Source organism: Euphorbia lathyris, chromosome 6 (assembly GCF_963576675.1).
Source record: "Euphorbia lathyris chromosome 6, ddEupLath1.1, whole genome shotgun sequence".
NCBI lineage: Eukaryota > Viridiplantae > Streptophyta > Magnoliopsida > Malpighiales > Euphorbiaceae > Euphorbia > Euphorbia lathyris.
In genome coordinates this window covers 47,156,112-47,170,928 of record NC_088915.1, presented here as the reverse complement: position 1 = coordinate 47,170,928, position 14,817 = coordinate 47,156,112, and the positions used below count along the sequence as shown (strand labels likewise).

Below are 14,817 nucleotides of genomic sequence, written 5' to 3'. Positions count from 1 at the left end.
CGTCAAGTATTCCTAAAGGACAATTAGATACTTCATAAACTAACTTTCATCCTTCAAATAATCATATCAACTTATATTGATCCTAATCTAATGATAATGGAGACAATATTGTGTAAGCTCAAGAGTCTCTATCACAGTATTCAGACTCGAAAACATATAATTGAGGCCTATATGCAGATACAATTAATTCAGTGTGTCTGTTCTAAAATATTGACCGAGTTCTCAATTATCTACGAATCAATAAAAATTATATAATATATTAAAAATAGAACCTCGAAAGGATTAAAAAATGCTTGGGAAATCCAAAAATCATCAACATCTGAGCTAATTGACCGACCGAAAACCAAGAAGCGGGCCAAATTTCAGACCAAAGAATCTAATAAATCAGAGAAGAGGGATTTTGAGATCCATTCATCAAAATTTTCACAATATATCACATAATAACATGACTTAAAGCACTATTAGACCCTTTACATATCCAAAATTTTGATATATAAAATTGGTGAAATCCCAACCAATGTGATAAGTTAATAGTTTGGAAATAGTGTAACTTAACATAATTTGTTAACATTTTGAATAATACACGTGGAAACACATCAATAAACATTTGAAACAGACAAAATATAAGGAATAAGTTAATTTATTAAAAATAAAATAAAATCTCAACCTATCTAAGAGAGGAATAAGTTAATTGTTAACGAGGCTGTTAAATATTTAACGACGGTATCTTGAGAGACAATGATCGAATGCGATAAAATATGTCTTAAACGAATACACCTTATAAAAGAGACCCCTCTTAGCAAAGTACCATATTAGAAAATACCTTATAAAAGAGACCCCTTTTAGCAAAACGGAAAAACAACTCCTTTCTTCTTCGTTAGGTTAGCATATCAAATCAGAATCTCCCCTGCAAATTGATTCATCTTCTTACTCGCATCTTATAGACTTACTATTCTTCAGTTCAACTTTAACAAGGTAAGATCTTTTATGAGTTTTTCACTATTTCTTTCATTACTCCCTGCCCTGACTCTGTCTATTTACACGAGCTTTCTACCTCAGTATCTAATTTTTCTTTGAATTGTTGATTTAGACTTTTCAAGTTCTTGAAGAATGTCTAAATTGGCATTAGATGTTCCTGCAAAAGGTGGATTCAACTTCGATCTTTGCCGACGAAATGATATGCTGGGGAAGAAGGGGGCCAATCCTCCATCATTCAGGAAAACAGGAACTACCATTGTTGGCATAGTTTTCCAGGTATATTCCTACTTCTTAGTCCGTGTTTAGGTTTTTGTTAAAGTCCCACATTGTTTCAAAGTATGAAGCTAAAACCCTATTTTACTGTGAGATTAGGATATACGATGGTTTTAGATGTTTTGGGTTTGTTATCCATATTCCGTTGTTGTACGTTGTAGAATTATGTTTTTTTTCTGCCAGGCTATTACCTACATTCCTGGTTTGAAGATTGAATGTGATTATCAAAAATCTCCATCCCTGTATAGGGATCTAGATGTTGAGTGTTACATCTATGTGATAAGGAACCGAGTGTCTTTGATATCATTATTGCATTTAAATGTGGGTTTAAGTTTGAAGACTAATGTGACTATCAAAAGTCTCCATTCTGATTTAGGGATGAAGAAATCTAGATTCTGAGTGTTATATTCATGTGATGAGAAACTGAGTGTCTGAGATTTCATTATTGGATTTAAATATCAATTTAAATTTATGTCTGGAAGATTGTTTGGTGACGATAACATCCTATCCTATTTATGTGAATTTGGTTCTAATTAATTTAATAACATGCATATGAGCATATGGGTTTAAATATGGGCTTATTTCTTTCTTCTGTTTTATTCTTTACAGGATGGTGTTATTCTTGGTGCAGACACTAGAGCAACAGAAGGACCCATTGTCTGCGATAAAAATTGTGAAAAGATCCATTACATGGCACCCAACATATATTGTTGTGGAGCAGGAACAGCTGCTGATACTGAGGCAGTAACAGGTAGGTTTTGGATAATTGTTTGATACTACTGTTGTTCAGGTGGTCATTCACTCATCTTCATGTTACCGATGATCATGCTTTGTGTTTGCATTCTTGTAGACATGGTCAGCTCACAGCTGCAGTTGCATCGCTACCATACAGGACGGGAGTCCAGGGTTGTTACAGCACTAACACTTCTTAAGAAGCATCTTTTCAAGTTGAGGATTCTTGGTTAAACTTTTCATGGTTTTATATGATTATCATTTAATATTAAACTTGTATACTGATTGCTTAATGTTTGTCTAGCTATCAAGGTCATGTCCAGGCTGCTTTGGTTCTTGGTGGTGTTGATTGCACAGGCCCTCATTTACACACGGTGAGTTTTGTTCTGTTGTTGATGAAAGGTGCTTTTGTACCTGGAACTACTTTATCAGCTATCACAATTTAATTTCTTGTATGCAATGGTCTTGTTCTGTAGATCTATCCCCATGGATCAACTGACACATTGCCATTTGCCACAATGGGTTCTGGCTCTCTTGCTGCAATGGCTATTTTTGAATCGAAATATAAAGAAGGCATGAATGTAAGTTTCTCATTGGTTCTTAGATGTAGATCTTGTGGTGTAAGCGACAATCATGTTACAAATTTTTGAAATCAATTATAATCCAAAGATGTTGAAGCCTGATGTATGAACTTTAACTGACAAATTACCTGATTGGTGGCATGAATTTGTGTGAGAGAATTTTTCTTTGTTCCCTGTATTGAATATGGGTTCATAATTTTCTCTTCACAGAGGGATGATGGCATAAAACTTGTTACGGAAGCAATATGCTCTGGCGTATTCAATGATCTGGGCAGTGGAAGCAATGTTGATGTTTGTGTTATAACAAAGGTATGTCGTTTTTAGCCAGTTCTTTTTAACAAAATGCATCTTGAGCATATATTGATAAAAGTCATCTGCTCAAATCTTTCCTGGGACAGGGACACAAGGAATATTTGAGGAACCACTTGGCACCAAATCCACGTACTTATGTCAGTGAAAGATCTTACTCTTTCCCAAAGAAGATAGGTAATTAATTGATTGCTTTGCCTTTTAAAAATATTCTTTCTCATTTAATTCCCATGACACTACTGGTATTTAATTGAAGGATCATATATGTTAGGCCTAATACATACAAATGCCCCTGAACTTGTATGAAAGAGCTAGTTGGTCCCTGATTTTTTTAGGAGCCCTATGTCACACCTGTCCTTTTTAAAAGTAAAATTATTATATCTCTGCACACCATAGTTTTAAAAAGCGAAAGGCGAGTCAAGGCGACAAGGGCAAAATATCGCCTTGAGGCGAGGCGAGCCTCTCGCATGTGAGGCGACAAAAAATTAGAAAATCAAATAAAATAAAATAAACTCAATAAAAACTAGTAGTACTTAAGGATAGTTTAATTTCTAAACTTGTAAACCAAAATAACTTAAAGTCTAATAATAAAGTGCTAATTCTTAAATCAAAAGTGCATAATATCAAGCATCTTCATCCCCCAAATCCAACTCCTCATTCGGTTTTTTCGATGCATTAGAATCAGTAGCACTAGCACTACCACTCATTTCCAAACACCTACAAAACAGAAAAAATATAATCAATTCAAAGCGTAAATTCAAAGCATATCTCAAAAACTAGAAATTCCCACAAAAATTCGGCGGCATAACAGCACAACAATTACGTGGAAATTCCGCAGCATAACGGCACAATTACATGGAAGGAAAGAAAGAAAACATAAGAAGAAATCAAGAGTGAAGAATCAGAAACCCTAACCCTAAACAGAAAAAAAGAAAGATGAAATAAAGATAATTAAAGATAATTAAAGAGGAAAGGAGAGAAAAAACATACCGGTGATTGATGACCGGCCGCCGGGGAGCTGGGAATCAGAGACTCGGTGGTGGAGGAGAAGAAGAGATAGCCGTTGGAATTTTGGGGGGTGTCTGCGAGTCTCTCTGTTTAATTTTATCAGGCTGTTGTCTGTTCCTTTTTAAAGTCTTTAAATAGATTAGGTTTTTTTTTTTTTAAAGAAAAGGCTGACTTAACGCCTTACCTGCAAGAGGCTATCGCCTCTCGCCTGAGCCGGTGAGGCGGTCGCCTCTTGCAGGTCAACCGCGGGGTGATCCCCTCTGTCGCCTCTCGCCTGAGGCGACAGAGGCGATCGCCTTTTAAAACTATGCTGCACACTGATGGGGATGCTGAATTGGAAATAAAGAAGATGGGTTGCATGAAATCTGATATAGGTGTCTTTCACTGTAAGTTTATGTGCACATCATCAAACTAAATCTCTAAACCTTAGTTTACCTCTACCCATTTTCTATCTCCTTTGGTTAAGCAATTTCTTCTGTTTCTTAGATTCAACAGTTTGCAGTAAGTCTCTTACTTTTTCTTGTTACTGAGATAATGAAACCCTAATAGCTTGAACAAAACTTTTTCATAAGTTGTTGATGGGTTCTTTTATTTTAATTCGTTTTCAATGTGGCTGGAGTGAAACCAGAGATAGTTCATTTTGACACCAAATTTGCCCATTGTGCACAACACGGGTGTTTGGAAAAAATTATTGCATTTTCTGGGAATGGAGAGTAGTAACATATGGTTTTCAGTGATATGAGAAAAAAAATTGACTTGCTCTCACTCTCTAGAGGCTATTCTGCAACACTATGGTTATCTTTGCCCAATAAACCACTAGCTTGTCGATGTCTTTTTTTTTTTTTTTATCTTTTTGTGAATGACTAATATGGGTCAAAGAATCACTAACATGGATGTGGAGAGATTGAGAAGGCTATAGTAGCATGGAGCTTTGGCAAATGGGTAGTATAATGATATTTTGATTTCCAGCGCTCATCCAAGGGGACATTTGTTTTTGAGAGAGAAATAAGCGCAGAGGGAATGAGAGAGAGAGAGCAAGTCTTTTTTCTTCTTTTGGTGAAAGTAAGTCTTTCTTTTATTTTCCGGTAATGTCACTCAAGAAAACCTGGGGGGTGGGGCACTTTTCTATAAGTTGAGGGCCATTTGTATGTATTTGGCCTGTGTGTTATGGATTTGTGATTAAGGAGGGTCGGTAGCCATGAGGATATTGCATATTGTCAGAGATTAATATAATAAAGCCTTAACTACTGGCTTAAGCTTGTCAGGATTAGGATTTCTGACAGTAAGATTAGGGCAGAAAAGATATTAGGAGAAGAGAAAAATAGAGAAAGAAGAGATAAGGTTAAAGAGATATCGAGATAAACAGAGAAAAGAGAGAATAGAGAGAGAATTTAGAAGAAAGAAATAAAAATTTCATTAATCAATTGCATAATGAATTGGTACAGTACGATTCTCTTAAATAGGAAAAATGGGAAAAGGAGAGTATAGCTAGTCTCCTAAATTCATGGCCCTAATAATTCTAACTTACCTTAAATCACCCTATTAATTCTAACCTACTTTAAATAAGAATAGGAAATATAACCTACCTTAAGAATAGGAAATATAGCAATTCACTTCACTCTAAATAGGCATAATTCTAATAATTGTGACAAAGCTTTTGGTTCAGTTGGTTCCTAAAACTTTTGGTTCAGTTGGTTCCTTGACATGGTATCAGAGCCTCTTAGACCAAATGGTCTAGGTTCGAATCATTACAATGATTTTTCCAATAAAGTGGAACGAATTAAGGGTCAAAATGACCTCTAAAGTTGACAGCCGCTATCAATATAGTCCAAATCGAATTTTAGATACCAACTCAGTCCTTAAGTTGGCAATATTCGACAAATTAACCCAAAATACAATCAGTTTTAATACCTAAAATTTGTTAAATAGTGCCAATTTGAGGGGGCTGAGTTGATTCGTAAAATTCGATTTAGAGGCCATTTTGAGCCTTAATTCGAAGGATGAAATTGACAATGTGTTAAATATGTATTGCATTTTTAGCAGGGTGGTTGCAGGTGCTTTTGATTTTTTATAATGTTAGTATGTAACGAAATGGTAGTTTTGGTTACTAATTAATTGATTTACAGAGGTTCTGTCGACAAAGATCACTCCATTGAAGGAGAAGGATGGAGTGACAGAAGCAGGTGAACCAATGGAAGAATGATCATTCATAGTTAAAAAGTATCACTTTTCTTGAAAGAACATGTTTTTTTTTTTTTTTTTTTTAAAATCACTTGTCATTTTGACTAATGGATTGTAGATATCAATTCTAGTATCAGAGTCTTGAATTGAATTGAATGGTTTTTTATGGTTTCGTCATTATAAATATCGCACCAACTAACATATTATATGTCTCTATTAGTTTTTATTTTAATACTGACAGAATTAAATCAGTATGAATTTATGATGATCAATATAGACAAGGTGGAAAAATAGTCTCATCAACATTTACAGTTATTCCTTAAATGTCATAAATAGTGTAATTGTATTCATAATGTTTGTTAGTTGAACTAATTCTGCAAAGTCATATTTTTATTATTTTCATTCTACTCTACATTGTGTTGTCACTCTTCAAAAGAAATATATATAAAAAAGAGTATACATGTTTTTGAGACATGTGTGCAGTGGAGATAACAAAGATTTATAGTTTCATAGGATGTTTTGTTAATAATAATTAAAAAATGGTTCAATTTTCAAACACCAAAGGGTAAAACTACTTCAATTTGTAAGTGTTTGAGATATTGCTAATCCTATTCGAAGAGAAGCTTGAAAGTCTTGGGTGGAAAAACATGTTGGAGGCTCGTAAATTGGTCTACCCATCCATTGTTTAAGACTTCTACATATCCTTGATGGGTACGGAAGTAAATGAGTATCGTTGGTTGCACTTTAGGTTGGGAGGGAGATCCTTCTCTGAGGACTCTGAATGGATGAAAAAATACCTTATAATGTTAAAAAGACAGATGGGGTAATCTAAATGGCCCGCAGGATATTCACTTGAGCAATTTTGGAGAACAACCATCGGAAGTGGCGGCAACAATGTCATTAATTTAAGGTCAAGTCTGACTGGGGACCCTATCCTCTACTTTTTGTATAAATTTATTGCTTACATGTTTTGTGGCAAGGCCGAAACAAACAAAGTGAACAAAAGGGAGCTACATGCCCTCTTTTGTAGTGAAAAGAGTCTTGAATGTGATGTTGTGTTCCTTGTGGAGGAGTCGATGAAAGTTATGAACAAAAAGAAGAGGTCGGGGCTTGGTCTAGGCTATTGGGTAACCATATTTGCAAAAAAAGTTGTTCTCAAATGCTTCTTTTGTAAGTTTAGCATCACTTGCCCCAAAACCTATTGGTGGATTGTTGCTTAAGGGGCTGAAATTGGGTGAAGCATGCACATCTAGCTAAGCACCCGAACCACAACATGATGAGCACGGAGAGGTGGAAAGAGAGGAGGACGTCGGAGGTAATTTTGAAGAACCACCCTAAGACCCGTATCAAGGGGCAGATTTCGTCCAACAACCAGACTTCCATCAAATTTCGGCTCGCCTCGACTCGATTGAGGCCTACAATGCAGAGTCCCATCGGATAATGCAACAGGGCTATGACCTGGCGGAACAAAGCTACACAATGGCCCAACAAAATAACGAGGTGACAAACCGAAACACCTTAATGATCCAACAACTCCTTGACAACCAAGCATAAGACCGGGTGAATGCATAAGCATTTTATGCTAGCTCCAACTACTTTGCCCAAGCTTATAGTGACCAATTCAGGTTTGATTGGCCGCCACCACCACAATGAGAATGAAGTTCCTCTTTCCATATTCTATTTCTTTTTTTCTTTTTTTGTTCTTTTTTTATTTGTACTTTTGGAATTAGTACAAATTTTGTTCGTGTGGAGGAGTAACGACACCCACGCACTAATGTTCATGTGTGCTAATTCTTTTCGATGTTTTGAATTATTTTGCATTTCTATATGTTATTACACATTTCGTATTTGTTTCGTAATTTGTCTCGTTAAGTGTAAGTCGTATCGTACAGTTTCGGTGACTTTCGCACAACTTGAAAGTATGAGAAACCATCTCACACGCTGTGTTAGTTGTGTTAGTAAAGTTTCAACGATGAAAATTGGATTGTAAAGTAACATATGTAGGAATGGTCCTTTTAGGTTGCGGCTATTGATAGGAAATAATATTTCATTCAATGTATGGTTTTTTATTTTGTTTGGGATGAGAAAGTTTGGTCTTCAGCAGCTTAAAACTTCATTGTTTAATGTAGAGTTAAAAAAATTAAAAATGTGCAGGCTAAAAGAAATAGATATATAATATTTTATAGGATAAATTTCAAATAAAACCCACGTGGTTTCACTAATTTTCAGATAAAGGACTGTGATTTACTTTTTGTCAAAACGATGATTGAGGTTTTCAACTTTAGCAAAATAAGGACATTTTCGATTGATACTATTAAAATCACCCTTGACGACTTCAAAAATGACATATTTTAAGAACTACTAATATTCTAAGCCACTTTAATTCTTCAACTCTTTTATTTTGAGATTATTTAGATGAAGTTTGGTAAAGAGAGAGAAAGTTAATGTTTAGAGAGAGAAAGTTTCAAAAAATATGATTTTCGAAAGTCGAAAATGTAGTTCCATAGAAAATATGACATTGAACAACTTTAATTCTTGAAAATTTTCATTTTCAGGTCGTTAAAGATGATTTTAATAGCATTAATCCAAGTGCAAAACCTCAATCATCGTTTTGACAAAAAGTAAATCACATTCCTTTATCTGAAAAGTAGTGAAACCACACGATTTTATTTGAAATTTACCCTATTTTATAAATTGAATACTAAAATCTTAAAAATTATACAATATTTATTATTTTAATTTTTATCTATAAATTTCTTATAATTTTTATAAATTAAAATTTAATTCTAAAATTAAGTTATTTAAAAAGTAGATAATTGATTTTGGGTGGTGAAGCTCTTAGCCTGTTGGTTGAGAGCTTACCTATGATCCTAGAGGTCATGGGTTCGAACCACATGGGTGAGGTGGGTTGGGTTGAGGTTTTCCTTTCTCTTTAATGTAATCTTCATTTCTTTAATATAAGTGCATTGCGCACAACTTTTGAAAAAAATTAGTTCAAAAGGATTAAAAAGATAAAAAATACTATCTCCGTTCCACAATAGATGTCTTTTTAAAAATTGTTTTTTGTTCCACAATATATGTAGTTTTGATTCAATCCATGCACATTAATTGCTTTTTACCCAATCTATATATAATATAAAACAGTAACGATGGAGCTGAGGTGTCACTTCCTCATTTTTTATATCATTAATTGTAATTATTAATTATATTTTTGTTAATATTTATATATTAAGATGAATCCGTGCATCGCACTGGTCAAAAACTAGTATACTTATATTTAAGCTGCATTTTTATGTTGAAAATAGATAAAAAAAAATCAATTAATGGATGAAATTAATACAAATGTAACAAAATCTCAGTGTATGCTTGAATGTTCATTTGGGTTATAGAGTGTTGAGTTTCAGTGTTAATTTAGTAGGTTCTTAATGGCTATCTATTTTTCATTTATAAAGGCTTGATGTTTGAAAATGATAATTTGCGTCTTAACATTTCTTTAATCATTAACTCCAGTTTATGGTACAAGTTAATTTTATCCTTTTCTCTAACTGTTAGGAGAATGAACAGATGAAAATGAAACATGATCGTAGAACAAGTTGTTGGAAAAATGTTATTATTTGAATCTTTTAAATTTCTGAAAATTTTGAGTTTAACGATTCTAATTAATAGAATTAAATTCACATGTTAATTTTAAACTTTTTTTTACTGAGTGGTTACAATTACAATTTAATTCTCTTTAACTCAAATTAATTCATGGGCTTAATACTTCATTGAGAAAAAAAAATTTGAATTAATAGGCCAAGAACATTTCAATCCCTTCTCATATGTCTATTATTTTCGAATTGCATAAAAAAAACGAGACTGAAATAATGAAATTCCATTAAACAAAATGATTATCATCAATATGAATTGGTATCTAATTCTTATTAATTTTATTTTCAAAACTAATTTAAGTTAATCAATTTTTATTTTCAACACTAATTTAATTTGATATGAATTATCAATATATATATATATATATATATATATATATATATATATATATATATGGGTGAGATCCAGCGTGACAAGGGTTTAAGTTGTGACAAGAAACATATTGTGTAACATAACAAAACTACGTAGTTTTGATAATAATTAAAAAGGAAATGTGACAAATTGGTAAATAAAATGAAAGAGAGGATAGAGAAAATTTTTTATTTTTTTCTTTAAAATGCATTTTTCCAACTTTTCCAACCTCGTTTTTCAAAAAAAAATTTACCGTTGGACTCGTCTTAATTAAACGGTCATTTTAAGATCCATGAAGCTCAAGTTCCGGTGAACGGAATCCGGGTGGACATTTTTCGGCGAGCAAAAAGGTATCCAGAAAATTCTCAAAATATTCCAGAAAATGTAAAATATTATTCTAAGAAACTTTAATTCTTCAGTCGAAGTGAGATTTCTTACGATGTAGTTCCAATAAAACTTTTTCCTTAATTTTATCCATTTTACATGCTTCAACAATTTGTTGGGACTATACCGTAAGAAATCTCACTTCGACCCAAGAATTAAAGTTTCTTAGAATAATATTTTACATTTTCTGGAATTTTTTGAGAATTTTCTGGGCACTTTATTTCTCGCCAGAAAACGCCCACCCGGATTCTGTTCACCGAATTTTTTTTTACTTGAGCTTCAGGGATCTTAAAATGACCGTCTAATTTAGACGAGTTTGATAGTATCAAATTTTTCAAAAAACAATGTTAGAAATATCGGGAAAATGCATTTTAAAGAAAAGAAATAATTTTCTATTGGAACAATACAAGTATTATGTTAGAACAAATGATACACTGATTTGGAACAAATTGTACACTGATTTAGAACAATATAAGTAGGACAAAAAACATGCCCAGAAAATTATCAAAAAATTTGAAAACATGTAAAACATAATTTTAAGAAACTTTAATTCTTGGCTCAAAGCGAAATTCCTTACAGTTTTGACCCAATAAATTGTTGAATCGTGTAAAATGGATAAAATTAAGGAACAAGTTTTATTGGGACTAAACCGTAAGAAATCCTGCTTTGACCCAAGAATTAAAGTTTCTTAGAATAATGTTTTACATTTTTTGGAATTTTTTGAGAATTTTCTGGGCACTTTTTGTCTCGCCAGAAAACGCCCACCCAGATTCCGTACACCGGAATTTTTTTTACTTGAACTTCAGGGATCTTAAAACGACTGTCTAATTTAGACGAGTCTAATAGTATAAAATTTTTCGAAAAACGAGGTTAGAAATGTCAGAAAAATGTATTTTAAAGAAAAGAAATAAAACAATTTTCTGTTGGAACAATATAAGTATTATGTTGGAACAAATGGTACACTGATTTGGAACAACGTAAGTATGATAAAAAACGTATCCAGAAAATTATCAAAAAATTCTAAAACATGTAAAACATTATTTTAAGAAACTTTAATTCTTGGCTCAAAGCGAGATTCCTTACAGTTTTTACCCAACAAATTGTTGAAACATGTAAAATTGATAAAATTAAGGAAACATTTTTATTGGAACTAAACCGTAAGAAATCTTGCTTCGACCCAAGAATTAAAGTTTCTTAGAATAATGTTTTACAATTTTTGGTATTTTTTGAAAATTTTCTGGATATTTTTTTACTCGCCGAAAAACGCTCACCCAGATTCCGTTCACCGGAACTTGAGCTTCATGGACCTTAAAATGACCGTTTAATTAAGACGAGTCCAACGGTATAAAATTTTTTGAAAAACGAGATTGGAAAAGTTTGGAAAATGCATTTTAAAGAAAAAAAATAAAAAATTTTCTCTTTCCTTTTATTTACAAATTTACCACATCTTTTTGGTTAATTACAAAATTGGTCCTTGTCACACAATAAATCTTATCACACCATAAGAAATGTGTCACACCTGATCTCTCCTATATATATATATATATATATAAAAGGGAAAAGTACAAAAATAAACCTTGTGATTTAGCCCATTTTCGAACTGCACCCATGTGGTTTAAAAGTTTGCAAGTTGGTACCATGAACTTCATTCCGTTAGCAAACATATACCAAATTGACTAACGGTGTTAAAAGTCAAAATGGAAAAGAGTTAATTTGGTCCTTATATTCATTTATTTTATAAATTAACTCTCTTTATTATCTACTTACCGCAAACAAACCCCAAAATAAAAAATAAAAATCAATTACACCATCTTCTTCACCTCTCTTTAATTTATTTATTTTTTCTTTTTTTTTTCACTCTTCTCCTTTGTTTTTCTATAATTTTAATCTTTTTCTTTTTCCTTTCCTTTGTTTCCAATATAATCAATTTTTAACTAAACCAAAAACAAAATCCATAAACAGTTTTTAATAATCTCAAATTAAATAATTTCTTTCTTTATTATATATCTATATTAAAAAAAAAAGCATAAATCGTTTTTATTATTTTCCCGTTAATGGCCGGTTTGGATTCATCAGCTTCATCACAGACCAGACCTTCACCTCCAAGAAACGGATGCATTGTTTTTTAATGTGTAAGCAACTACGCCCGCCGACGGCAGCGGGTGCCAGAACTGTGACTAACGTTAGTATCAGACAACCGGCCGCGGCTGGAGCGATAGTTACTCTTCATCGGCCATGGCAGCAGTTCTCGGAATCTTCATTGGCCAAGCCTGGACCGACATCCCTTGGTTTGAAGCCGGCGCCATCCAGGCGCAATCGCACCGTTCTCCATCGGCACTCTATTAGGCCAACAACTTCTTCTGATTGGATGGGTTGAAAGCAAAAGATGGGTTGATTTCTTCAACCCGGATTCTCAATCAATTGAATGGGTAACACCATGGTCAAGAACATCGGAGAATTTCACAAATGCAACAGGTGAACAAGGTTATCTTGGTGGGAAATTTTTCGATCCATTGGGATTTGCATGTGAAATTAAAAATGGTGTTTATATTGCTGATGAAGATATGTTTAATAGATTGAAACTTGCTGAGATAAAACATGCTAGAATTGCTGCTATGTTGGTTTTTTACTTTGAAGCTAGGCAGGGGGAAAACTCCTCTTGATGCTCTTGGATTGTAAACTTGACTTCATTGTGGTTAATCTTCCATTACGTTGGTTGAGATTAAACTCTTGTTTGTAAGCTAGACTCTTATGTTTAAATAATTTTAGAGAGATAAAAGTTAATAAAAGTAGAGAGAGAAAGAGAGAAAAAATAAGAAATTAAAGGGAGAGGAAAAAGATGGTGTATTTGATTCTTATTTTTAATTTTGGGATTTGTTTGTGATAATTAGATAATAATAGGAGTTAATTTATAAAATAAATAAATATAAGGACCAAATTAACTCTTTTCCCTTTGACTTTTAACACCGTTAGTCAATTTGGTATATGTTTGCTAACGGAATGAAGTTCATGGTACCAACTTGCAAACTTTTAAACCACAGGGATGCAGTTCGAAAATGGGCAAAACCACAAGGTTTATTTTTGTACTTTTCCCTATTTAAAATATACATAATATAAATAAAAAAGTAAACTATGTTTATTTATTTATTTATCTATTTAAATAATACAAAACTTTTATATTTTGTGCATCGTACGGGTTTTCGATTAGTGTAAATAAATTTTAAGGGGCTACTTAGGCCGAATCCACCGCTACTCAGAGGTGAAGTCAACGGCTGAGGGGTCGAAGCCCCCGCGACCCGACTCGGAGCTAAATCTACCACTACTCGGATGATAACTTACCATTTTTGTTAAATTTTTAACAATTCCATTACATGTTATGATCTTATTTTATTAGGTAGGTAAAGACTTTTCAGAACTATTAACTTATCATCCACATTTGTGAAATTTTACCAATTTTGATAGGTTCGAGGACAAATATTATCAAGTAATATATCATGGGACAAAAAGACTAACATTTTGAATAGATCAAGTGACAAATGTTACTAAATAATAGGTGAGAGACATATACCAATATTTTGGATAAGTCAATGAGAAAATTAGTACTTTAGTCTACAAATTTACCATAACGTGTCCAAGCAAAATCAATTTATATCTATATGTAATAAAATATTTGAATATGATTTTTTGACTGTTGTTTATTTTTCAAAAATCAATTATGTTTAAAGTATTTATTAGGGATAAGTACAAAAAAATGCTTGTGGTATACGCGTTTTGCGAACTCGAACCTGTGGTATTTTTTTTTTGCAAACAGAGGTCTGTGTTACAAACCGTTAGCAAACAGAGGCTAAATTGACTAACGGTGTTAAAATTCAAAGAGAAAAGAGTTAATTTGGTCCTTATATTTATTTATTTTATAAATTAACCTCCCTAATTATCTAATTATCACAAATAAACCTCAAAATCAAAAATAAAAATAAAAAATATCTTCTTCTTCTTCTTCTTCTTCTTCTTAGAGAGAGAAAAATATTTTATTCTCCTTATTAATGGAAGAAGAAGAAAAAAAAGAAGAAGAATGTATTTTTTATTTTTATTTTTTACTCTGGGGTTTATTTGTGATAATTAGATAATTAGGGGGGTTAATTTATAAAATAAATAAATATAAGGACCAAATTAACTCTTTTCTTTTTGAATTTTAACACCGTTAGTCAATTTTGCCTCTGTTTGCTAACGGCGTGTAACACATACCTCTGTTTGCAAAAAAAAATACCACAGGTTCGAGTTCGCAAAATGCGTATACCACAAGCATTTTTTTTATACTTATCCTTATTTATTATATTACTAACACAATTACAAACAAATTCTCAAACTG

The 14,817-nt window shown here is 32.6% G+C and overlaps 1 protein-coding gene across 1 annotated transcript; it reads left to right on the top strand.

Moving 5' to 3' along the window:
- The first annotated feature begins 816 nt into the window (after positions 1 to 816).
- Positions 817 to 6,263, top strand: LOC136233401 (proteasome subunit beta type-7-A-like). Its single transcript, XM_066023038.1, has 9 exons — positions 817 to 975; positions 1,091 to 1,254; positions 1,861 to 2,002; positions 2,102 to 2,198; positions 2,288 to 2,357; positions 2,460 to 2,564; positions 2,775 to 2,873; positions 2,963 to 3,050; positions 6,008 to 6,263. Exons 2-9 carry the CDS (start codon positions 1,111 to 1,113, stop codon positions 6,082 to 6,084), a joined length of 822 nt encoding a protein of 273 aa, XP_065879110.1. The 5' UTR covers positions 817 to 975; positions 1,091 to 1,110; the 3' UTR covers positions 6,085 to 6,263.
- The last annotated feature ends 8,554 nt before the right edge of the window (positions 6,264 to 14,817 follow it).